A 27,497-nucleotide genomic window follows, 5' to 3' on the forward strand; every position below is an offset into this window, starting at 1 on the left:
CTTGCAGATGGTGTTATATGACTCGGTGAGAATTGAAAAATTTGGAAGTAATACTTTATGTTATAGTTGAAATAAAATATTTGAAATTGGTGATTTTATGGACGTGATTTATTATGGTAAAAGTTGATGATGTTAGCGCGTAATTACTTATTTTGGAGCTATTTTAATAAGGTATTCTTTTAAGTTACGAGGACGTAACTGTATTTTTAAGGAGGGTAGAGTTGAACACCGTGTTTTCTTAGCAAAGTGTGCTAACTTTGTTTGTTATTTTTGTATATCTTGAAAATTATATGTATACAGGTAAATGATTTTGGATGATGAAGAAAGAGAGCTTGGCTATAAGTTTGCTAAAAATGATAGATTATTTTCAAGGAGAAAGGTCAAGTTTGTAATCGTTAGTTATTGGATTATTGTTTAGATTATTTGGTAATTTTTAGCCTTAGCGTTTGGGTATAAGAAAAATACCAGAGCGTGGCGGTAACACCCAGTTATTTTTGGTTAGTAAATGCTTCCGCTAGAGTATTAATGAAATTTTAATTGAGAAAAAGTATTATTGTAAAGGAAATTTGAAAATGAAAATTTTGGGGTGTTACAAATTGGTATCAAAGCAGTTCGAACCCTTGGGAGATTAGGCTACTAAAATTTGGATATGGGAAGTATAAGAGCCAAGGTTGTTAAGTTTTGAGGATATAAGAAAATAGAATTGAATAGGAATTTAAAATTCTGGAAATATTGCAATAAAGATTTGTGGTGTTGTATAATTGTTTCATGTCTATCTTGTATGATTGCTAATACTTGCAAATGGTGTTACATGACTCGGTGAGAATTGAAAAATTTGGAGGTAATAATTTATGTTATAGTTGAAATAAAATATTTGAAATTGGTGATTTTATGGACGTGATTTATTATGGTAAAAGTTGATGATGTTAGCGCGTAATTACTTATTCTGGAGCTATTTTAATTAGGTATTCTTTTAAGTTACGAGGACGTAACTGTATTTTTAAGGAGGGTAGAGTTGAACACCGTGTTTTCTTAGCAAAGTGCGCTAACATTGTTTGTTATTTTTGTATATCTTGAAAATTATATCTATACAGGTAAATGATTTTGGATGATGAAGAAAGAGAGCTTGGCTATAAGTTTGATCAAAATGATAGATTATTTTCAAGGAGAAAGATCAAGTTTGTAATAGTTAGTTATTGGATTATTGTTTAGATTATTTGGTAATTTTTAGCCTTAGCATTTGGGTATAAGAAAAATACCTGAGCGTGGCGGTAACACCCAGTTCTTTTTGGTTAGTAAATGCTTCCGCTAGAGTATTAATGAAATTTTAATTGAGAAAAAGTATTATTTTAAAGGAAATTTGGAAATGAAAATTTTGGGGTGTTACAAATTGGTATCAAAGCAGTTCGAAACCTTGGGAGACTAGGCTATTAAAATTTGGATATGGGAAGTATAAGAGCCTAGGTTGTTAAGTTTTGAGGATATAAGAAAATAGAATTGAATAGGAATTTAAAATTCTGGAAAATTGCAATAAGGATTTGTGGTGTTGTATAATTGTTTCATGTCTATCTTGTATGATTGCTAATACTTGCAGATGGTGTTATATGACTCGGTGAGAATTGAAAAATTTGGAAGTAATACTTTATGTTATAGTTGAAATAAAATATTTGAAATTGGTGATTTTATGGACGTGATTTATTATGGTAAAAGTTGATGATGTTAGCGCGTAATTACTTATTCTTGAGCTATTTTAATAAGGTATTCTTTTAAGTTACGAGGACGTAACTGTATTTTTAAGGAGGGTAGAGTTTAACACCGTGTTTTCTTAGCAAAGTGTGCTAACTTTGTTTGTTATTTTTGTATATCTTGAAAATTATATGTATACAGGTAAATGATTTTGGATGATGAAGAAAGAGAGCTTGACTATAAGTTTGATCAAAGTGATAGATTATTTTCAAGGAGAAAGATCAAGTTTGTAATAGTTAGTTATTGGATTATTGTTTAGATTATTTGGTAATTTTTAGCTTTAGCATTTGGGTATAAGAAAAATACCTGAGCGTGGCGGTAACACCCAGTTCTTTTTTGTTAGTAAATGCTTCCGCTAGATTATTAATGAAATTTTAATTGAGAAAAAGTATTATTGTAAAGGAAATTTGGAAATGAAAATTTTGGGGTGTTACGTTTAAATATTATATTGAGCCTAATATTTTTCTAGTCCTAATATAACATGTGCACGAGTATATTTCTCCTAATCATAATATATTATTATATAGGCATTTTTCTAATCCTCCTAATATTTATATCTTCTTAATTATATTATATATGTACGTACTGTATATATATGTAAATGTCTCTAAACACATTAAAAATTTTATATCGGTAAAATAGTAGAATTAAGTTCCTAACTTAAAAAATAAAGAATTCTCTCCCTGTTATCTTGGGTTTTTTCTCTCTCTCCCTGGTATCTAGGGTTTATCAATTTTCAGCTTGATTTTTCGTACGTTTTTGCTCGTTAGATCACCTTTGCGATATACTTGATCGCCATAGACGTCCAGTACGTAGCATCCTGTGCCTGAATCATGGATGTTCGTGATATTGTGCAGAGTTGTGTGGAGATAACGCTAGAAGACGAAGAGACTGGGTTTGTTTCGAGGAGGACCCAAGCTCGGCAGTGGCAGTCGATGTTGAGCAGCAATATTGGCAATTGGTTGGCCGTTTCCTAACCGATCGTAATGTAAAGTTTGATGTGATGAGACAGGTAATGGCGCCCGTTTGGAGGCCGTTAATGGGGATACAGGTTACCGAGGTGCAACCGAATCTTTACTTGTTCACGTTCTATCATGACACGGACATGGCTTATGTTTTGGAGAATGGCCCTTGGGCGTTTGAGAACGCCACCTTAGTATGTCAACCTTTGCGGCCTGGTGAGCATCCTACGCAGGTAACGTTGAATACGATTGATTATTGGATACAGGTTCATGACTTGCTGGTCGGTTACCGAACGGATAAAGTTTTGGAGAAAGTGGGGGATTTTTTAGGGCTGTTTGTCCGTTTAGATGAAAGGAATTTTGTGAGGCCTTGGACTAAATTTTACAGGGTGAAGGTTACGGTTGAGGTAACGGCACCATTGAAAAGGCGCATGAAGATGATTTTGCGAGATAATTCATGGACATGGGTGAATTTTCGGTACGAGCGTTTTCATATGTTTTGCTACTTTTGTGGAAAATTAGGGCACACGGATAAGTTTTGTCTTGATGCTCGTGTATCTGGCCTGAAACCTGAGCAATATGCTTTTAGTGCGAGTTTGAAGGCTGGGGGCAATTTACCGACGAAGGCGATAGGAGAGAGTTGGCTGCAAAAAGGGGAACAGAGACACCGAGAGTTGGGTCTCGGTAGTGGGGAGGGGGGCGCTGTCCACAGTTCACGGACGCAAGTTGTCCACCCGGGTCGCGTGTCGGCTTTACCGGCAGAATGGCGCCATGGCATGCCGGGCGCAGGAGATGGTTCGGCCAGTGTGTCCAGGCCGGTATCGGCAGTGTTTAGGGAGGGGTTTCAGGATGAGGGGGAGGAGGAGGGGGTGTGGGTTGATCCGAAGCGGAGACGGGGTGTGGTGAGGGAGGTCACGGGGAGAGTGGAGGCGGAAGAGGGTGTGATGTTGGTTGATTCTGTTTCTTCTATTCTGGTGGGACCTGTTGATCAGGCCCGCCCTTCCCAATGAGTATTCTAAGTTGGAACTGCCGTGGCTTGGGCAATCCACGGACAGTTCGAGAAATTGTGGACCTAGTGTCCAAAAGGAAGCCGGATTTTGTGTATTTGATGGAGACGATGGTGGATAGGAGTCATGTGGAGAGGCTCCGAGTGAAGATTGGGTTTGAGGGAGGTTTTGGGGTGGATAGTGTGAGGCAGAAAGGTGGCATGGGTTTTCTATGGGCAAAGAATAATAGCGCTCGGTTAATCAAGTATTCTCATAATCATACTGATCTAGTGGTGTCATTACCAAATCGTCATCATTAGAGACTCACTTGCTATTATGGTTTTGCTCAAAGTACAAGGAGAAGGGAGTCGTGGGATCTTCTACGATCGCTTAAGGATGCATCTGATCTTCCTTGGGTGGTAATAGGGGATTTCAACGATCTTCTTTATCAATCTGAGAAGAGGGGTAGACGGCCGCATCCAGCTGGTTTGTTAGAGGGGTTTAGGGATGCTCTTGCTGATTGCGGTTTGACGACTATTCCCATGATCAGGTACCCTTTCACCTGGGAACGAAGTAAGGGGACACCGAATTGGGTAGAGGAGAGGTTGGATAGGGCGGTGGGGGATGCAGCTTGGTTGGAAATTCATAATAGAGCCAAACTATACAATATTCAGACATTAATGTCGGATCATACGGCCCTTTATCCGGATATTAATGGCTCAGCTACAACACGGAGGCCACGTAGTTTTCGCTTTGAGAATGCGTTGTTGGAGGATGAGGGATGTAGGGGGTGATGGAGAATCAGTGGTTGAACACGCAGGGTATGGGGTTGCAAGAGAGGTTGTGGACGTGTGGCCATGGTTTGAAGAAATGGGGAGGGGACCATTTTCAAAAATTTGGTTCCAGGATTGATGCTATAAGGCGGGATATGAATGCTTTGAGAGGTCGTATGGACCCGGATTCTTTGGGGCAGTTTAGACAGTTGGATGGGCATCCTGTCGCAGGAGGAGACTTTCTGGAAACAAAGGGCCAAACAACACTGGCTGCAGGGTGCGGATCGAAATACAAAGTTTTTCCATCAGTACGCCACGTACCGGAAGAGGAAGAATTTTGTTATGAAGCTTAAAGATGAGAATGGGGTTTGGAAGGAGGGGGATGGCCTTGGTTTGCTGGTCACGAGTTATTATGAACAGATATTTCAGTCCAGTGGCGGGGCCGGTGTGTTTCACGTGGATACCCTCACACCACGTGTCACACGTGAGCAAAACGATGATCTTCTTCGTCCATTTGAACCTGAGGAGGTGAAGCGCGCCTTGTTTTCCATGGGGAAGGATAAGTCACCAAGACCGGATGGCATGAATCCGGGCTTCTACCAGGCTTTTTAGGATCTCGTTGGTAAGGATGTTACTGATTTTGTGCTTAATTGTTTATCTCAATCATCCTTCCCCCCTAGAGTTGAATGATGCGAATATTGTTTTAATACCTAAAAAGGCAGCCCCTGAGTTTGTTGCGGATCTCAAGCCTATTGCTTTGTGTAATGTGGTATATAAACTAATGGCCAAGATGATTGCTAATCGTATGAAACCTCTGCTTGATAATATTATTTCGGAGTCGCAGAGTGCCTTTCTGCCAGGTAGGCTCATCTCAGACAATATCCTTATTGCGTCTGAGGTTGGCCATTATCTACGAAGAAAACAGCTAGGGCAGGTAGGGTGGGCGGCCCTCAAATTGGATATGGCTAAGGCCTATGACCGGATGGAGTGGTCTTTTGTGGAACGTATGTTGTTGGGGCTGGGGTTTGATGAAAAATGGGTCAGACTAATCATGCTCTGTGTACGGACAGTCAGGTACAGGGTGCTGGTGAATGGGAGGCCGAGTAAGGAAATAATCCCGTCTAGGGGTTTAAGGCAGGGGGATCCACTCTCTCCGTATCTTTTTATTATATGTGCAGAAGGTTTGTCTCTGTTGTTGCAGGATGCTCAGGCTAAAGGAAGAATACATGGTTGTAGGGTAGCTCGTGGAGCACCACCTATTTCGCATCTTTTCTTTGCGGATGACAGCCTGTTTTTCTTTAAAGCTAACATGCAGGAAACTTTGGAGGTGAAACATTGTTTAGAGATTTATGAAGAATTTTCAGGGCAATCTGTTAATTTTCATAAATCCAATATTTCCTTTAGCCGTAATACTGGTTTGGGGGACAGGAACGACATTGCTAATGGGTTCGGAGTTGAGCAAGCTGAGGATTTTGGGAAGTACCTGGGTCTCCCCTCAGTTATTGGTAGAAAAAGGAAAGTGGTTTTCTCTTATGTTGAGCAAAAATTGAAATAGAGGTTTGGCTCCTGGAATAAGAGACTGCTATCTATGGCAGGTAAAGATGTGTTACTGAAAAGTGTTGCACAGGCAATGCCAACTTATACTATGAGTATCTACCTGTTGCCTATGACTTTATGTGTCTCACTGGAAAGACTGATGAATAGATACTGGTGGGGTAAAAGCAATGTGGTGGATGGCATTCACTGGATGGCCTGGGACAGGATGTGTGTACCCAAGAAGCATGGAGGCATGGGCTTTAAGAGGCTGCATGAGTTTAATTTGGCTCTTCTAGGGAAGCAAGGGTGGAGAATGTTGACTTGCCCGGAGTCCTTAGTGGCCAGGATCTTTAAAGCAAGGTATTTTCCTAACACTACTTTTTATGAGGCCACGCTTGCCCCTGGTTGCCTGACTCCCAAGACCCGTTTGTTCACTCAGATCAGCCTGCGCAACATCCTGATTTGATGGTGGCAGACTTGATAAATTATGATCATGGAATTTGGAATCAGGAATTAATATCGCAAATTTTTATTCCCAGGGATGCTGGCTTGATTTTACAGACCCCGGTGTGTGTGGAGTTTAAAGATGATTGGTACTGGATGGGTGATATTAAGGGAGTATATACGGTCAAGAACGGTTATAGGCGGCTTGGGGAGATTAATGCCCCATGTGATGCAGTGTGGAATAACATTTGGAAATTACAGGTTCCCCCCAAATGGAGAATTTTTCTTTGGAGAGCTATCACAAATATTTTGCGAACAATTACTAACCTGGTTAGAAGAAGAGTGGAGATCCCAAATGTGTGCCCTGCTTGTGGTGTGCTTGAAGAAGATGTTATGCACATTTTATGCAATTGTGTTTATGCTAGACGTGTGTGGTATATTTCACAACTCCAAATCCCTAACTTTGGTGATCATGATTTTATGCAGTGGGTGGAGCTTTAGTTAGGGAACTCAGCAATATCTGCTGGTTTTCTAAAAGATCAAATATGTGGAATACTCTACGAAATATGGAGGGCCCGGAACATGGCGGTTTGGGATCTCGCATTGCCATCCTCGTTGCATCTTTGTGTCTCGTTTCAGCGTACCTGGGCCGCCTGGATCAAGAGTACTGCCCACGGCAGTGCTGCTGCTTTGCCGCCACCAACGCCCGACATGCAGCTCGCCACGCATCATGAAGCCGCCGCATCACTCCCCCATGATGCCGTATTATGCACTACGGACGTCGGTTTCTACGAATCCCAACACGCCCCAACTTTCGGTTTCTATGTGCGCAGCCAGGAAGGTGTTTTTATAGCAGCGATAAATGGCCCTCTCTCTTGCCCGTATGATCCACTTTTAGCCGAAGCTATGGCAATACGTGAGGCTCTTTCATGGATACAGGACCACAATTACCACAATATTGTTATTTTGACAGACTGCGCGGTTCTCGTGGATAGCTTTCGGGACGTCAGTTCATATCGTTCGTATCTTGGCACTATTTTAGATTCCTGTTCACATTTATTTAATTCATTCTCAGCTTATTCCATCAAGTTTGTACGCAGAGGAACCAACTTGGTTGCTCATGCCTTAGCTAAACATGTAGGAGCGGTTCATGCACAATCAGTCTGGAGGGAGTCCCTCCCATCTTTTATTCCTTCTGAGTTAAGTTAATGCAATATATGATGTTTTTGGTTTTCAAAAAAAAAAATGTAAAATGTCTCTAATTCCATGTCACAATATATATTTCCTTAGATAAATCCGGCATACATGGATATATATATATATATATATATATACATATATATATATATATATATATATATATATATATATGTATATATATATATATATATATATTTATATATATATATATATATGTATATATATATATATGTATATATATATGTATATATATATGTACACATATATATATGTACATATATATATATACATATATATATACATATACATATATATATATATACATATATATATATATATATATATATATATATATATATATATATTGTGACATGGAATTAGAGACATTTACATTTTTTTTTTTTTGAAAACCAAAAACTTCATATATATATATATATATATATATATATATATATATATATATAGGAGTGATCACATGTGGCCATGTTGTTAGGTGTGGTCATATAGTCAATTATAGGCCATTAGATTAGATAGATCCAATGAATCATATTAATCAAGATTTTTCTATTATTTTCGCGCACATTCTCCTACCCAGCGAACTGCAAGGGTAAACTCGTCATAAAACACCGAAATATTAATCAAGATGTTGTTGTGTGTTTTATTACACTATTGGTGCATGTTGTCAACACTGTTGGTGTATTCTGGAACCCGGCCGCTATAAATGGCCATTGTAATTACCATAACACGGGAATACACCAGTGGTGTACTTCACTGTGGTGTGTTTTATTACACTATTGGTGTATGTTGTCAACACTGTTGGTGTATTCTGGAACCCGCCCGCTATAAATGGTCACTGTAATTACCATAACACCCCCACTTACCAAAACACGCGAAAATCCTCAGAATTACCACTGCCGTTAGATTAAACTGATTCAACGACACAGATACGACCACACCTAATGACATTACCACATATGGGCGCTCTTCTATATATATATATATATATACTCTCCATAAGTTAACCTAATCTCACCCTAAACTTATTTTGTTTCTGTCTATTTCGCTCTCACGATTTGTCGTCTCTCTCTTCTTCGACAAACTCTGGTTTTCTCACCCTCTCTTCTCGTTCAATTGGGTTTGAAAATTAATTAGAGGATGATGATGATCTTTGATCGAAAATTAGGAAAAAAGGGGTGGAGAATGGTGGACGATTATCGTTGTGCACGGTGACGGCGACATAATGATATTTTCGGAGGATGAAGATGGTGAACCTGCAGATATTGATGATGGTTCGGCAATGAGGTAATAATATAATAATGATGATATGTATATTATTAATAATAAGATGATGATTATGGTTCATCAAATCGGAGATGTAAATTTAAATCAAATGTCCAAAAACATGTGACACCGGGGCATACCCCTGATTACACCAATCGTTAAAACTAAAAAAACAAATAAATACGCATGTAAATAAATCGTTTAAAATAAAACAATAAAATCCGGGATGCACAACTAATCCAGGTCCTGTGCACTATGGTCCTCCGAATCTGCCCCATGCACGGCTCAAACGAAAGTCTTGAAGAGCTGAATGTAAACACAAATCTCCATGGAGACTCGAACCCGGGTCTCACGCCAACTAGTTAGGAAGTCTCCCGCCACGCTAGCTTGAATCATTGAATCCATTCTGTCATGGGTCGACCCGGTCTCAGTAACCATAATCCATGCACGTCCAGCAAAGCCCCACGTGCGTATCTCCTCCAACGCGGTTTGCAGATAATAATATGATCCCTTAAATCACGCAAATCCCATATTCATCGCCCTTTCCATACCGAGGCCAGCGCCGGTCAACCATCGGAGAACCACCACCACCCACGGACTTCCATCGGCGAAGCGACAAATTACCAGAAACATCCATGGCCACAGAACACCCTTGCCGGAAACACCCATCCATGGACGGAATCCACCCAAACTGACCGGAAAAATCAAGGGACGTCGGACAGATGAACGGGAGCACCCTAATCCATCTCCAACGCACTCCAACTCCAGCGCCAATTCAGATTAGAAAAAGATCCACAAATAAGATATATAACAAACAGAACATACCGGACCTGTGCTCACCACCATTGCAATCACCGTAACACAGACGGAACCACCCCCAACATGGCCGGAAAAAACGAGGACCATCGGAAACTGGGAACATCCACAAGCATCTCCAATGCAGTCCATACTCCGGGCGCCATTTCAGAGAAACACCATCCACATACAGGGATCAAAAAACAGAGACGAACACGCCGGAAAAATTCCATTCGCCGGACAAAGCATAACCAGAAACGTACCAGGTCTCCTCCGAGCGGAAATCGCTCACCTCCGGTCACCTTAGGCCATGGATAACATCGTATCAGTAACTTATCGCCGGAAGCACAACAGCGAGCTTTCCCCATACCCACGGTAAATCGGAGCAGGGCGACTGGAATGAGACCACCGCTGGGAGCAGTCGCCGTCGTTGCACAAGTCGCCATCGGGGTTCAGGGAGTCATCGCCATCGCACATCACCGGAAAAACCATAACTCCTTGTCACCGGAAATCTTAAATCCGCCGGAAAACAGGTCGCCACCGAGCAACTAGCCGCCATCAAGAGAACATCTCACCTTCGCGACCGCATCTCTTGAATACGCCGATTACCGGATCTTCTTGTCTTCGACGAAACAAACAACGCCACCGCCAAAGGACTTTGTTGTTTACGTAAAATCCAAGGGAGATGGTCAACGCTGGTTTTCTCCCTATCCTTTACGAAAAACGCAAAACCATGAACAGTACCGTAGCGAGGAAATTCGAACAAACCGGAGAAATCAAAATCATGAACAGTGTTGTAACTCTTGGACAAAACATAAAACGGTGTTTAATCAACAACAATAAAACCGATTATTTTAATATAATCAAAAATCTGACAAATAACCAAATTCCAGTGAGCAATTCTCATCGTTCACCGGAAAGGGAAAACATCCAAACTCATGGTGGTGGCACTCTAGAGAGAAGTCAGAGACTTCTCTCTAGAGAGAGAAACACTCTAACCACCACCACAGATGATTATGGTTCATGGTTGGATAAGTTGTTGGTTTATTGTTAATGATGCTATTCTGACTTAATGATGGTTAAGCTTATGATCTGTTGATGATTAAGGATGGTGTTATAAATCAGTGATGATGATAATGATTTTAGAATGGTGATGAATTATGCTGTTCATGTTAATCGATTTCTCATGGATAATGATATAATTAATTGATAATGATGGATTAGAGTGGATGGTGATTCCGCAACGTTAGTATAATAAAAAAAATAAATTCTATTAATAATTGTAGTAGATTTGTTTGATTCACAGATTATCTATCATGATTGGGATGCTATTATGTGTTGATAGGATAGGAATTTGACTTCTGAGGTAAGACTTCATGTTCACTAAAACTAATATTTTCCCCGAGTACTATATGTATTGTTATTATATGTTATATGCTATTAATGTGGACATGAGTGCATTTTGTTAGTGTTCTAATTGCTCCAAAAAACCCAAAAATATATTTGGAAATATTATTATGGCAAACTAAGATAGGGTTAGCTTGGTGTCGGTTTGTTTTACAGAAGACTGATTGATCAGATACAGCAACAGAGGTACTGACACAGAAGATCTATTTTAGGAAGATGTTTCCTTTTTACTGAACGCGGTTTAAGAAGACAGTTTTGGAGAGAAGATCAGCAGATCTGTCTTGGAAAGGTATGGACCGAATCTTTAAGATTACATTCTTCACATATCGTCCTACCATCTACAATCAGAGATATCTATGGAGAGTGTTCTTACTATGGAAGTATAAGTACCCTCATTCGGTCAAGAATTAGGGCTACGCTTTTGAGAAGAAAGAAGCACTCCTAACTATACTGAAGATCATATCTTTGATTATCATGACTTTTCTCAAGACAATTAGTTCTTGGTGATTATGATGAAGAACTTGAGAAGAGATATCACTGTTTAAACGAAAGGACGCTGAGATCACACACTTGTGGGAACAACATTGGACTGCGTTACTAGGGCTGTCAAAATGGGCCGGCCCGCCCCATCGCGGGCTTTTCTTTTTGCGGATTTTTGCGGGCCGGCCCGCGAAGCCCGCGGGCTATGAGATATGCAACCCAAGCCCGCCCCTTGCAAGCTTGCGGGCCCCGCGGGTTGTCCCGCGGGCTGGTGTTAAAATTTTTTTAAAAAAATTTGGCATTAGATACTAAAATTCGGTAGTATGGCCGGTTTGACATGTAATATTTTTTAAAAATCTATTTCATATATATATATATATATATATATATATATATATATATATATATATATATATATATAAAATACTAGAATAGTAAAATAAAAGCATTTAAATTATTCACAATCATACAAGGTCACACTTCAGACCACAATTCATCATCAATCCACAAATTCACAATCATAAAAATCCAAAACACATCAAAGTCAAACATTATAAGAATATAGTGTCTTAAAATCCAAATATAACAACTAACAACAATATTGTCTTCAATTCAATCCAATCTTCAGTCTTCAAAATTCAAATTAGTGTCTAAGTAATGACAGTGACCTCTGAAATCTCGGATGGAACTGGGACAATTTCTTCATCACCATCATCTATACATTAACAGGAATTAAAATAGTCAAAACATACTAACCATAATAATTGAATCATAATAAAATTAAAAATTTTGAAGTAAAAATCAAATTTACTGTGATCCGGGGCTTCAAAACCGCATATCCAATTGCAAGCACAAAGCAATGCTTGAACATTTGAAGGAAGCATACTCTTTCGATATTTGTTCAACACACGACCTCCTATACTAAAAGCTGATTCCGATGCGACAGTGGTGATAGGAATACTTAATATATCGCATGCCATGTTAGATAACTCACCGAAGCGGTGCCTATTTTCCTTCCAATAGTTCAAAATATCCATATCAGCAAACAACTTCATGTCCTTCTGTGGTTCATCCAAATACACATCCAATGCTGATTTTCCATTATCAACATCATCTTCGTTACAATATTGAACAAACTCCTATATCATTTATAAGTTTAAAAACATTAAAAAGTGTTATAACAACATATAATAAAAGAATAACAAAAATGACACAAATATAACAACTTACATCAATCATTTCATCGCTTGTTTCTTCTATTGTTGCATTTTCACATGGTGGTGTGGTCAAAGTTGAAGAACTAGGGGCCGCAGTCATAGATTTGCTTTTATATGCTTCAAAGAGCATATACAACTTGCTTTTCACATAATTCGACTTTTGCTTGTAAGTATTTGGATCCAATTTTTTGAAGCAAAATTCCAAAAGCTTAAATTTCATTCTTGGATCAAACACCGCTCCCATAGCAAGAATAACACTATATTGTTCCCAATAATTTCCAAGCTTCACTCTCATGCTACTTGCCATGTTTCTAATAACCACATCTTCATTATTCAAATTTCTTTTCAACAAAAGCTCAATTTTCCAAACTTGCATGAAGTATAAGTTGGAAGTAGGATAAGTTGAACCCGAAACTAATTTTGTAATTTCATTAAAAGGCATCAAAAATTCACACATCTTTTCACCCCTAGCCCACTCCTCATTTGAAGGACAATGCTTATAATTTGTGTCAAGCAAATGAAGACTACTAAAAGCACGTCGATACTTAATAGCACTATCAAGCATCTTATAAGTTGAGTTCCATCTAGTGGGCACATCTGTTGACAAGCCAACTTTAAGTTTAAGACCAACTGTCTCAACACATTCTTCAAACACTTGCATCCTCCACTCCGACCCTTTAACATATTTCACACTTTCTCGAATTTTATTCAAAGCATCACCCATCACTTTCAACCCATCTTGCACAATAAGATTCAATATATGTGCTGAACATCTCACATGAAAAAATTCTCCATTACACAACAAATCATTTTGCAAACAAAGTTGTCCCTTCAAGATATTTTGCATAGTATCATTAGCAGAAGCATTATCCAAAGTAAGAGAAAACAATTTTTTCTCTATTCCCCACTCTTTCAAACATTCTAAAAGCTTCTTAGCTAACTGAATACCAGTATGTGGGAGAGGCATAGCACAAAAGGATAATATCTTATTGTTTAACTTCCAATTACTATCAATATAATGAGCAGTTAAACAAATATATCCCTCAACTGTGCAGGCTGTCCAAAGATCAGAAGTCAAGCAAATTCTACTAGGAATTCTTCTCATAAAACATATAAACATCTGCTGCTGCCGTATTCCTACTTATGAATTTGTAATCAGAATTCAAATACTTGTGCAACTCTCTAATTCTCTTATATTCAACAAAAGAATATGGCAAATCATGTTCAATAATGCTCATGCTTATCATCTCACGGACCACATTATGATCAATTTTTTTAGCACGTAACTTTCCTTCATGATCAATTAACATAGAACCCACATCATTATATTTAGGTTTTACTTTGCAAGAAGCTAAATGGCGGGATAAAGTTGATGTTCCATATTTGTGTGACCCGTTCACATAATCTTTATGACAATATTTGCATTTAGCCCTTCGTTTACCATCACTATTTTCAACTATATCAAAATGATTCCACACATCTGAATAAAGACGTCTTTTCGTACCTCTTTGTTGTGATTCTAAATTTTCAATTGATTCTGAAGATTTAGGTGTAACTGGTCTATCCCCCGGCATATCAACTTCACAACCAACATTGATAGTGGTGTTTGGAGAACTTTGTTGTTGAGATGCATCCATCTCCCTGCCATTAAAAATTGATGGTGTCATGGTGAATTGGTGATATACTAATATGCACGGACAAACTAAAATACCTTATTTTGTATTTTTAATTTTATTTTTTCTTTTTTTGAAGCTTTTTCATCTCTGTTAGTACAGAGACACATCCTAATTCCTTGATTTCCTACACTCCTCTTACAAAATAACTAATAAGTAAATATGCAAAATTAGGCATTAGAGTAAATGAGTAATAGTTTAATAGAGTTATTGTTCACAGTTTCACACTAAACACTAACAGTACATTAGCCATTAGGGACTATCACTAAATGAGTAAAACCCTTCAAAAACGAAATATTTCAGACTGTACATAGGCAAAATATTTTCACTGTAAATATATAGTCAATTTTCAATTAATCATATATGAATTACAAAGTCTAACAAGATTAATGTTTGAAAATTTAAAATATTTAAATGAAATATCAAACATGTGAGTTCGTAGGCAGAGTAGCAGAGAGAAGTCGAGAAGAGACGGGCGACTGGGCAGTGGTGGAGCTGTTCGTTTGTAGGCAGAGTCGCAGAGAGAAAAGACGGGCGACTGCGCAGTGGTGGTGATGTTCGTTCGTAGGCACGGGAAGCGGTGGTGGTGATGTTCGTTCGTAGGCACGGGAAGCGGTGGTGGCGCTGTTCGTTCGTTGGCAGAGTCGCAGGGACAGAGGCGAGACCGGAGACTGCGGAGAGACAGTAAAAAGTAGTGGATTAGGGATTTTTTTTCTTTAGTCTTAAACAATTATATTATATTATATATAGACAGAGACAGTAAACAGTAGTCAATTAGGATTAGGAATTTAGGTTTTACCTCTTTTCTTTAGTCTTAAGCAGTTATAACTTATAACTGTTAAATTACATTTTATAATTTATAATTTATATATATATAATATATATAGATATTTTTTTTAAAGGGCTTGGCCCGCAACCCACGCGGGCTATGGCCCTCCGTGGGCTAAGCCTGTTAGGCCCGCGTTTTCACGGGCCTATTTTTTTGTGGCCCTAACCCGTCCCGCTGTGGGGCGGGTGCGGGCCAGCCCGCGGATTTTGACCCACTTTGACAACCCTATGCGTCACTGAAGTGGACTGCATCAGAATTAGCTCTCCAAGTGAAGGGATTTCATTGGACTTCTGTATGCACGGCTCTCCAACTTCAACAATCCACTAAACCTGTGTAGACTGGGTACGTACCTTGTGTGGGGCACTTGGGTGAGATTATTGTTTCTCTACCTTTGTACATTGGATTATGAGTTAGTGGATTGGACGCCACTGTGATCGTCCCTCCGATGTAGATACACACTATATCGAACCGGGTAAACATCTTGTGGGTTTTTTTGTGTTTTACTCTTTCTACAAACAACTCAGTGATCTAACCAACTGACAGACATCATCGTTGAATTAGTTAGTCTATTTCATCAGTCGTTTAATCCGGTTAATTTTATTAAATTGAGGAAATGAAAAATTACATGTGGTATCAGAGCTTTTAAGTCTACATAGTGACTTGATCCGTACGGGAATATTTATTTTGCATTGCTCTCTTTTTATTGGAAGTGTCTCTGGGTGTCGGTTGGCAGTTTTGCTTGCTTGTGTGTTTTAGCTGGTTGTTTTTTTATTCAGGATGGATGCAAGTATGAAACCACCAGAATTGGATGGTCACAACTACTCTTTATGGAAGGCTCGTATGGAGATTTATCTCCAGGCACAAGGTACCAAGGTCTATCGTACTGTCCTCTCTGGATGGAGTCGCCCAACTATTCAGAATGCTGATGAAACCATTGAGGCAAAGCCCATTGAAACTTGGACAGAAGATGAAATGACTGCCTCTGATCTGAACAACAAAGCACTAAACTCTATCGTAAGATCTCTGCATGAATCTGTCTTTACCTTAGTCACTGGGGTAAAAGAAGCAAAACGAGTATGGGAAATTCTTGAAACCAGATTTGAGGGTACCTGTGATTTCAAGCAATCAAAGCTTCAAATAGTACTGTCAGAGTTTGAAGCTCGTAGAATGAGGGAAGAGTAAAATATTTCAATATTTCACAGTCGGGTTCAGAATCTGATGAATAGAGCCTCGATTCTTGGTGAACCATTCACTGATGAGAGAGTAGTCAAAAAGATCCTTCGATCTTGGCCAAAATGCTTCCGAATGAAAGTAACTGCAATTCAGGAACACACAGGCTGGGAAAAGAAGAGTGTGGAAGAAGTTATGTGAAGTTTACACACGTATGAACTTGAAGTGCTGGCTGATGATGATCTTGCTGTCAACAGAAAAGGCAAGTCAGTGGCTTTTGTTGCTGAAGCTGATCGAGAATCTGTCACAGATGACATAGATGGTGAAACCTTGGCCCTGCTAACCAAGAATTTTAAGAAAATCTTGAAAGGTTTTAACAGAAGGAGTCAAGGACAATCTAACAGGACACAATACAAAGGCAGTAACTCCTCATATCAAAAAACAGAAACACCTTCTTCCACACAGAGCAATCAGTCCCAGACTGGCCGAACAAGACAAACCAGAAGCAGTTCGACTGACACAGGTAGACCTCTCAACCAGTCAGTGTAGTGTCGATTGTGTGAAGGTTTTGGACACATACAGGCTGAATGTGCAACTTACCTCAAGAGGAAGAAGGCTATGTCTGTGGCTACGCTAAGTGATGATGAGGAGGAAACATCTAATGATCAGTTAGATGAAAATTTGGGAAACTTTGTGGCCTTCTTTACAGCTACAGAGAATCAGTTAGATGAAAATGAATCCGATGGAGAGAGGCATACTCAATTTGAAATGGAATTTGCTAAACTTGTTGCAAGCTGGGAACAACTGGTGAAAGTTAATAAACATCTGAATGAAGAACTGAAACAACAGGATGATCTTCTGAAGAAACTAAACACAGATCTTGTCACAAAAGAAGATCGTATCACTCAGATAAGATCTCGAGAGGGAAAATTGATAAAGGAATTGGAAGATCTGAAGAAGAACATCAAGATGCTAGACACCACATCAACTCTAGACAAAATTCTGGATTCTGGCTAAAATCCAAATGATAAAAGGGTCTTGGTTTTGAACGAGGAGAACCTTCGAAAACTATTCCTGTGTTTGTCAAAGAGGGTACGTCAATTGGTACACCAGCTCACAGTTATGAACTAGGTCAGTCATCCCGGTCTGTCCAGATAAACGAAAAGAGGAAGGTACATGCTCGAACTACAGAAACTGACTTTGGCAGAGTAGCGCTTCAATCACAGTACTCAAAGTTCAAAACTAAATATGCCAGAGTCAGACAATATACACCCATCTGTCACTACTGTCAAACAAAAGGTCACACTCGACCTGAGTGTTATTTTTTCTACAGAGATCAAAGAAAGGAAAAATATCATAACAAGTTTATTACACCGTTCACAAGACAGGTTTGGGTCAGGAAGTCAGAAGTAATATGCTATCCCACTATAGTTCTAACTGCTTGTACGACTGAAGCGCGATGGTATTTCGACAGTGGTTGTTCCAGACATATGACAGGAAATGTCAAGTGTCTTATGGCTGTTCAATCTAGCAGTGGTTCAGTTACATATGGAGACGGACAAAAAGGTAAAATAGTTGGAAAAGGTACCCTAAATGTACCAGGTTTACCTTATTTAGAAGAATCTCTATTAGTCAGTGGTCTAAAAACAAACCTTATTAGCATCAGTCAATTGTGTGATCAAAACTGGAATGTGTGCTTCAATCGTAACTGTTATAGAGTCAGTGACAAAGCAAATCAACTGGTAATGGAAGGAACACGATCCTCAGACAACTATTATGTTCTGACTAACGAAAATGCTTGTCGCCTATCAAAATCAGATGAATCAAAACTATGGCATAGACGACTAGGTCACATAAATTTCAGAGATATGGATAAAATGATCAAATTTGATGTTGTGCGAGGGATGCCTAAGATCATAATAGAACGGGAAGGAGTCTGTGGTGCATGTGCCATTGGGAAACAAATAAGGACTCCTCACAAAGCAGTAAAAGTTATCACTACTGAGAGATGTCTAGAACTGGTTCATATAGACCTCATGGGACCAACACAGACCGAAAGCATTGGTGGAAAGAAATACATATTTGTGTGTGTAGATGACTTCTCTCAGTTCAGCTGGGTATATTTCCTAAGAGAAAAATCTGAAGCCTTCAATGCCTTTAGAACCTTGTGTATAAGGGTTCAAAAAGAAAAGAACGAGCCTATAATAAAAATTCAAAGACTGAGAAGTGATCATGGAAAAGAATTTGAAAACTCATTATATTCAGATTTCTGCTCCGAGAATGGTATAGCTCATGAATTCTCAGCTCCCAGAACAGCTCAACAGAATGGTGTGGTGGAAAAGAAAGAATCGAACCTTGCAGGAAATGGCTAGAGTTATGTTACATGCATCGCATCTGCCACAGCGTTTCTGGGCTGAAGCAGTACACAAAGCCTGTCATACTGTAAATAGAGTCTATCTCAGACCAGGTACGTCCAAAACACCATATGAGATCTGGAAGGGGAAGAAGCTGAACTTGAAGTATTTTCATGTGTTTGGAACAAAGTGTTATGTGCTGATCGATAGGGAACAAAGAGGGAAGTTTGAACCTGAGTGATGAGAGCATCTTTCTTGGGTACTCTCCAAACAGCCGAGCTTATCGAGTCTACAACAAAAGAACTCAATCTGTAATGGAATCAGTAAATGTTGTTATAGATGACAATCCTGAAGAGTCCATAGAAACATCAGTAACTGATCCAGAGATAGATCCCCCTCTCAGTGAGTTAAATACAGCCGATGACACCAGTCTGCCCAAAACACAAGATTCGTCAGATGAAGATCAAGAAACTTCTGAACAGGATACCCGTCTTGCTGATGATGTAGGTAAGAAGAAGCCCACCAGAACTCAGAAAAATCATCCATCAGACAACATTATTGGAGATCCAACAGATGGGATGAAAACTAGGAGCAGGATGAGAAATAATCTGATAGAAATATCCGGATCTGCCTGCTATACCTCAAAAATAGAACCATGAAATGTAAAAGAAGCTTTACAGGATGATCTGTGGATCAAGGTACACCAATTTGACCGGAATCATGTTTGGGATCTGGTACCAAGACCTAATCGTGTTAACATAATTGGAACAAAGTGGATCTTCAAAAATAAAACTGATGAAGCTGGAAATATTGCAAGGAACAAAGCTCGGTTGGTTGCTCAAGGATACACTCAGATAGAAGGAATTGACTATGACGAAACGTTTGCCCCTGTGGCAAGACTAGAGTCGATCCGAATTCTGTTGGCAGTCGCATGTATTCTGGATTCACACTATTTCAGATGGATGTTAAGACAACGCTTTTGAATGGGTACCTGCATGAAGATATCTATGTGGCTCAACCGAAAGGATTTGAAGATCCAGATCATCCATCTCATGTCTGCAAGCTCAGAAAAGCCCTCTATGGACTCAAACAAACTCCAAGAGCATGGTACGAACGACTGACACAGTATCTGCTACATCATGGATATAAGCAAGGGAGTGTTGACAAAACTCTGTTCGTAAAAACCACTGGAAGTCATGTTACCATTGCTTAGATTTATGTGGATGACATTGTCTTTGGGTCCACTTTACAAAAGTACACTGATGATTTAGTAAAGGTCATGAAGGAAGAATTTGAAATGTCCATGGTTGGCCAACTGACATATTTCCTAGGGCTGCAAGTTAAACAAAGTCCTGAAGGGTACTTTATCTCACAGGAAAAGTACGCTAAGAATTTGGTCAAGAAGTTTGATCTGGAATCATGTAAACCATCCAGGACACCTATTTCTACCTCCACAAAAGTATCTAAAGATGACACTGGTGCATCAATGGATAACACAGTGTATCGATGTCTGATAGGAAGTCTGCTTTACATAACCGGTAGTCGGCCATATATAATGTTCAGTGTTGGAATATGTGCAAGGTATCAATCTGATCCAAAAGAGTCACACCTGATTGCTGCTAAACAGATTTTGAAATATATAGAAGGTACAATTCAATATGGGCTATGGTACTCCAAAGACAGTGAACTCAGTCTGGTTGCATACTGTGATGCTGATTGGGCAGGAAATATTGATGACAGAAAGAGTACTTCGGGTGGATGCTTCTTTGTTGGAAAAAACTTGGTATCATGGCTGAGCAAGGAACAGAATTCGATTTTCTTAAGTACTGCATAGGCAGAATATATAGCCGCTGGAGGATGTTGTACTCAGTTGGTGTGGATGAAACAGATGCTTCTAGACTATGGTCTTACTCAAAGAATTATGACACTCTACTGTGATAATGTCAGTGCAATCAATATCTCAAAGAATCCAGTTCAACATTCCAGAACGAAGCATATTGATATAAGGCATTACTACATCAGAGACTTGGTAGAATCCAAGGAGATAGAGTTGGAATACATGCAAACAGATAAGCAACTGGCTGAAATTCTGACTAAGCCCCTGGATGCTAATCGGTTTGAGATTCTCAGATCTGCTCTGGGAATCTGCAGGATTGACTAATAAGGCAGTAAGTTATACAGAAGGAGAGTATATGGTATTACATTTACGGGTCAAATTTCAGCCTTTGACTTCCTTTTAAATCTCCCTTCTGGTTTTGTTAATATAATATCTTAACCATAGTTACCATAAATTAATTTGCCTTTTTCGAAATGCAAATCTTCAACCCTTCTGTTTCATCCCTAAAAAGAAGGTATACCGTTGCGTCAATCACATCAGTTCTGCATGTATTCTGACAAGCTGCATTGAATAGGGTTCTTCACCCTTGGGATTATATATGATTTTTGGGTCAAGTGTGAAGGAAGAAGAGTTCAAAATATCCGTGCTCTCTACTTATTTTTTCTCTGATCCTCTACCTAGGGTTTACCTTCTCGCATACCCAAATCCCACAACAATGGCGGACTGTAACACCCCCCAAAACAAGACTACTTAAAACGAGTCTTAACACCTGCAGATCAAGCACAAAACTAGCACAGCGGAAGATAAAAAGATAACTGGATAAAAGGAATCCAAAACGGGGTGTTATGCCACGTATACCACACTAGGTATACGCTACGACGACAATATGCAAGTGTAACACTATCCCAAAAATAACCAAACTAGAACAATCTAAAGACATTGGCACACATGCCTCAACAACACTGTCTAAAGATACAGGTGCTAAGCTACCGGCTCTAGACATCGCGCTCGACTACGCATCACCTGAAAGATACAAAGATAAACATCGGGGCGACGCCCGGTCAGCGAAAGATGCTGGTAACCCACCAATACCGTTAAGTATCATAAATAGGTAGATATATAATATGAAAACCATTTTCGAAACGGAATACATATATATATGTCAAAACCAAGATCAAAAGACAACACAAGACTCACCTCTCACAAGGACAAAACCGGGAACACATCCCAAACCACAAAGGTTAACCACACACAAGGATAAAGACTCACCCAACGGCAACACATGCCAAACACCACACCACAAGCCTCCGTGACTACACACGTCACGAGAGAAGAGAACTCACCACAACAACGGCTTCACAAGCCCTCGTGACATCACCCATCACGAGTTGATATGCATTCCTTATGCCATGTTCCAACCTTATGGCTACCCCCAACCCGCCAACCATTACCTCCAGAAAGCCCCTGTACAGCCAAGTCCAACCTTATTCCTCCGGGACCGTCGTCCCCCACCTATAACCACCAACGAAAACCCACCAATTCACGGCAACACATGCCCGGATAACACAATGTTATCCCCCAAACACGTGGACTCAGCCACAACTTCATGAAATCACGTCACGGCCACCACGAGGACCGCTGCAATACCTTGGTGACTAGCGTCCCATACCACTAATCGTGCAATCCAAGTAAAGCCACACACGCACCACCACTCACGCGAAACAAGCAACGGATTGCAACAGAGGTACGAAACATACTCAAATAAGAGACAGGTCACCACCCATCGACAACAACGACGCTAGCATTAGGATAATAACTAGCAAGCTCAGCAACGAGGAAACTCAAGATAGTTCTAAGGAACACACAAGACACCACATGGTTCAACGAAACACAATGTTGAACACTTAGCACGATACACAACACCAAAGATCCTACATGGATACCTACCATAAAGCTCTAGACCTACGAAACATCAAGAAAGCGCTCAAATAGTTCCACAAAAGAACAACGGAAGGCCAAAAGATCAAAGACCAAGACAAACGAAACACGGGGAACAAATCCCACTCCAACATCACTGTGTTCCCCGCGGGTGGACCCACGGGTAGTGCCCCACCCGTGGTCCCGCCCGCGGGTGCAACACCCACAAGGCATACGTTCCCGCGGGTAGGCCGGCAGGTGGTGCCCCGCTCGCCGTTCCGCCCGCGGGTACGTCCCTGTACCACAACAAATTCCTTCGGGGATTTTCTCCTCCAAACACAAATTCAAGTCCAAAACATGCCAAATCTCACCAAGCACAACAAAATGACTTGAACCAAGAAAAATGCCAAGCAATAGCACAAAGGAAACCTAAACATAAGCTCTAGATATGCAATATCACAAGATAAATGCATAAACTCTCACATTTCATAGCAAAACACAAGTAGAAGCCAAGAAATCATATATAGGTAAGCAAAATAGGTTTTGTAGAGCATGGGTTACCTCTTGAAGACCAAAAGACTCTTCTTACACCACAACAAGCTCTCCACTAAGCTCACTAGCCAAACCCACTTCAAGATCAAACCAAAAGATCATAAAGATCCAACCTTTAAGAAAAAGACAACTAAGATGGAACCAAAAAGATTAGACAAGCTTAGATCTTACCCTTCTAGATGCCAAAATAGAGGAAAGATTGAATCTTGGAAGCAAAACTTGGAATCTTGACAAAGGCTTCTTTTGGCTTGAAGAACAAGCTACTCTTGTTTTCTAGAGAGAAGGTAGAGATATTTTCTAGGAAATGTAAGGGAATGAAATCAGGAAGTCTTCTAGGTTTAGGTTACAAAACTAGCTCTTGGTAAAAAGACAAGGATACCCTTACTAACTCGTAGAAATTGTAAGGAACAAGGGAACTCCTCTCAAAGCACAAGGTACAACACCACTTAAAGATTGACTAGTCAAATACTAGTCCTTGAGTATCAAAAATCAGGATTTTAGGAATCAATTCTTCAAAAGAAATAGAATTAATTACTCAATTAATTCATGGTTTGGAGTGTGGATTTTTGGGGTGTCACACGGACGCCGTAAGAAGCATCATAATCAAGCTTGAGAGGAAGATCCATTCACCAGAAACAGCCTCTAAGCATATAAAAACTCTGCTCCAGTTAGCTATGAAGAAGAAGTTAAAGATTGACTCTGCTCTACGCGATGAAATCATGGTCACTATGCTTTCAGATTATCCGGAATTTTATGCAGACTGGTCTGAGGATGACACCAGTTAGCTCTTGTTGCTGGCCTCTAAAGCGAGTGATGAGATTAGTCCTGCATGTATTCCAGAGCCCGCAGATGAAAATCGTGCTGCGGCATTCCTTCAGTATTTTGCTCAAAGGGCTCTTGAATTAGACGAGGTCTCACGACGTCGAGCAGCAGCTCAACCCCTCTACTTACAGGCTGCCCAAGACGAAACCAAACACCGGCTTGAGATTCGGGTTCGGGCCAAAATACCCGAACTTCTCATTGTTCAAAATTTTATGTCATTTATAATTATCTTGTTTGAATTTATTAAATACGAAATAATATATTATTGTTTTATATCAAATTAATTATATTTTGTAAAAATTACTTTTTGAGTTATGATTATCCAAACGTTAAAAAGTTTAGCCATTTAAGTGGATTTTAGACTTTCCCGTTCAGTTCCCTGTACCAATATATATAGCCAATATCGTTGTTCCCAATATATAGCCACTATGGACTGTGCGTCTAGCTGTATAACACTTTAAGTCACAGATTAATTAGCTTTGGGAGCTGTATAAGACTTTAAGTCACACATTAATTAGCTTTGGGAGCAACAAAATCAAATGCAGGTTTAGTTTTTCTAGGCTTTTAATTGTCTACTGCAGCATTTGATCCCACCAATGCACCACTAATTTGCAAATTTCTATTCTATCATCACTGCAAATAGAAATTCAAAAGAACCATCAATCACAATGCAACCTGCAAATTTAAAAATATGAATGAGAAGAAATCAATTGAATTTTAGTTTGATGTGCACTTAAATATGCTCTATTGTTGATGAAAATATAAAATAAAAATATAACATTAACATATACAAAGGTTAAATGGTAAAGCTATTTCATCTCAAACAATAAATACAAATATACTAATCATCAGAGAACAACAAATCAACAATACAAGTCACTTATATACAACTACAAGTCGATCAAATAAATAGAAAGTAATACACTGATATTTTAGAAAATAAGAACTCTATGAACACAACAATAAAATCCCATTATTCAAGAACCAAAAGCAAAATTTCAATACATAGAGCAAAACATATGCCACCCAAAAGTACAAAACAAACAGGTAAAAGTGAATGAAATTTGATAAATAATAGCAAACTACAGCTGAGAATTTCGGCTATCTGCTAAACTGCTAAACAAAATTTTCCGGAAAAATGATTAAAAAAAATTCAAACATTCCCAAAATTTCCCAAAAGAGAAATATTAAAGCAAAAATTTTAAGAATATTAAAGACAGATATTAATATTAAAGCAAAGGTTTGGCAAGATTCGGCTAAACACAAGAAATACTAAAAATATAAAAAGATTCAACAATAACACAAATAAATACATATATAAGGGAAAATTTTCACAAAAATTTAATTTAAAAAGAAAAAGAAAAACTTAAAGCACAGGTTAGTGGCTTACCCCTACCGGATTTTCATAGAACTTCCCAGATCTTGTTGTATGCCACGCATGCGGCATATCTGACTAACTAAGATTTCTTGAGGCTTGAGGCTTGAGAGGGCACATGTGACTCAAAGACGAGAGATTGTGAGAACCTAAGAGGTCAGATACTCAGAGGTGACCGGTGAATGGGGATACTGTGAGAGGGCGGCCAACGGAGGCCGGAAACGGAGAGGTTGAGAGAGTGAGAGGGGTGAGTGGTGAAATTGTGAGAAGCAATGGAGACCGGAGACAGAAAGGATGAGAGAGACAAGGATGGTGAAATGGTGAAATGGTGAATTTGTGAATGGTGAAGTGGTGAGAGGCTGAAATCTGAGAGAATAAGAGGGAGGCGGAACTAAAGAGCGAAGGAGAAAAAGGATAACAAATGACAAGAAACCCTAATCTCAACTTATATATGTAGGATATTTCGGTTTCGGGTCGGATTCGAAATATAATCCAAAGACCCGAAATCCGAACCGTTGTAAATAGAAAAGGCCGTGTTCTGTTCGGATTCGACCCGTTCCGGTTCGAATCCGACCCGATTCGGGCCGGGCGGGTCGAACACGCGAATTTTTCGGGTACAACCCGATTTGTGCCCACCCCTAGCTGAAACAGTAAAAACTGAGGCTGATCCTCCTGTCCAACAGGTGTTCAAAACCCTACGGTCATCCGTTAAGAACAAAGGTCCTGTTGTGGTTCCTACAACTTCTACCCGGTAGGGGAAACCAACTAGTCGCTGCAGAGGACGAAGTATCACCCTTGAGGTTCAACCTCCTGCTGAGAATCCTAACACATCTATCTATAAACCTCAGTTTGTCTCCTCTAGTGCTCAAGGAAAATGGTCCACGATGATCCGGAGAGATCTTATTGTTCAGAGGTCCGTTGATGAACACCAGTTGAACTCTGTTTGCAACATCTTGCCCTTGCAGAGTGATGTGGGCCTGTTAAAGACTGTCACCTCCATTTGTCCTTATTCGAAGCTTCTGACTTATGAGTTCTATTGTAATCTTAATGAGGAGATTGACAATTTGACTGGGACGCGATGCATGCAAATCTTCATCCGAGGTAAATGGTATGTCTTCGGTCCTGATATGATAAATGAATATTATGGTTTGAAGGGTGTTCACGAAGAAGATATCACGGACTGGGATTTGGTGGCAAAGACCCTCACATGTGGACACACTACTGCATGGCCTACGGGTGAAACTGATACTCTGCATAGCTCGCGTCTCACCTCTAAATATGTCATTTTGCACCGGATTGCTCTTCACAACTGGCTACCATCTGCTCACTTTCATACGGTCGACAAACAATTGGCAGCTCTCCTGTTTCGGATTGGAACTAAAATGTCTATTGATCTGGGGTCATGGATCTTTTATCATATCCTCACGTTGATCCATCCGCGAGAGCAGAAGGTAAGGTTACCTTTTCCTAATCTGATTTTTGGGGTTCTGAAAACGCAAGGCCTAGTGCCAATGCCTAGTGAGGTGATAAGTCTAACTCTTCTTTATACTGTTGATCCTCGTCTTCTGACTGGAAATCACATTCGCGATGTTACGCTGGTGAATGCTCCTCCCTCTACTGATGCTGATACTGTGGCTGATGATTCGCCACATGAGAAATATGTTCAACTCTCCCTTCGACTGAAGGCCCGGGTATCTAAACTTGAGACTGTTCATGGAATCATTGCGAAGCAGCTGACTGGGGCCCGTACTGAATTGGCTACCGTTCTTCTCCGCTTGAGCATGACTGAATCTGCTGCTGCTGATGCTGCTAAGTTTGACAGTGAGGACCCCTTCAATGCATGACTGTGCTTTGACTATCATTGGCAAAAAAGGGGAGTGTGGAACTCAGGGGGAGTGTTTTTTATATTCTTGTACCATCTGCCCCTGTCTGGGTGTCTGATTGTGATGGCACCACCATATGAAGAATGTTGTTTTGTTTCAGCATAATTTGTGTGATGTGTGTTTGTTATGAATTGTAATTCAGATCTTTGTCTTTTATGCATTTGCTATCTTCGTCCTATCTATCTTGTGTTTTTATATTAGTTGAGTTGTTAGTATTTTAATTGCTCCAAAAAACCCCCAACATATAATTGGCAATAT

The 27,497-nt window shown here is 39.6% G+C and overlaps 2 protein-coding genes and 1 long non-coding RNA gene across 3 annotated transcripts; 2 read left to right on the forward strand and 1 right to left on the reverse strand.

The window, feature by feature from the left end:
• Positions 1–5,248: 5,248 nt before the first annotated feature.
• LOC109172938 lies at positions 5,249–6,948 on the forward strand. The gene is made up of 3 exons (XM_019322188.1): positions 5,249–5,972; positions 6,063–6,363; positions 6,543–6,948. The coding sequence occupies exons 1-3, from the start codon at positions 5,249–5,251 to the stop codon at positions 6,946–6,948; spliced, it is 1,431 nt and encodes a 476-aa protein (XP_019177733.1).
• A 17,425-nt stretch (positions 6,949–24,373) lies between these two features.
• Positions 24,374–25,749, reverse strand: LOC109172928. The gene is made up of 2 exons (XR_002052815.1): positions 25,372–25,749; positions 24,374–24,656 (listed from the first exon to the last, which is right to left on the reverse strand). It is a non-coding gene; the product is annotated as an uncharacterized LOC109172928 (long non-coding RNA).
• A 491-nt stretch (positions 25,750–26,240) lies between these two features.
• LOC109172939 lies at positions 26,241–27,200 on the forward strand. Its single transcript, XM_019322189.1, has one exon. The coding sequence runs from the start codon at positions 26,241–26,243 to the stop codon at positions 27,198–27,200; it is 960 nt and encodes a 319-aa protein (XP_019177734.1).
• Positions 27,201–27,497: the final 297 nt, after the last annotated feature.

Source organism: Ipomoea nil, unplaced genomic scaffold (assembly GCF_001879475.1).
Source record: "Ipomoea nil cultivar Tokyo-kokei standard unplaced genomic scaffold, Asagao_1.1 scaffold0457, whole genome shotgun sequence".
Lineage (NCBI taxonomy): Eukaryota > Viridiplantae > Streptophyta > Magnoliopsida > Solanales > Convolvulaceae > Ipomoea > Ipomoea nil.

Excerpts from the sequence above, each read along its gene's own strand:
- LOC109172939 (XM_019322189.1), top strand. The coding sequence starts at position 26,241 with ATGATCCGGAGAGATCTTATTGTTCAGAGGTCCGTTGATGAACACCAG.
- LOC109172938 (XM_019322188.1), top strand. The coding sequence starts at position 5,249 with ATGGCCAAGATGATTGCTAATCGTATGAAACCTCTGCTTGATAATATT. Across the intron at positions 5,973-6,062 it reads GGGTCTCCCCTCAGTTATTG|GTAAAGATGTGTTACTGAAA; the intron begins GTAGAAAAAGGA and ends TATCTATGGCAG. Across the intron at positions 6,364-6,542 it reads GCCAGGATCTTTAAAGCAAG|GGATGCTGGCTTGATTTTAC; the intron begins GTATTTTCCTAA and ends TTTTATTCCCAG.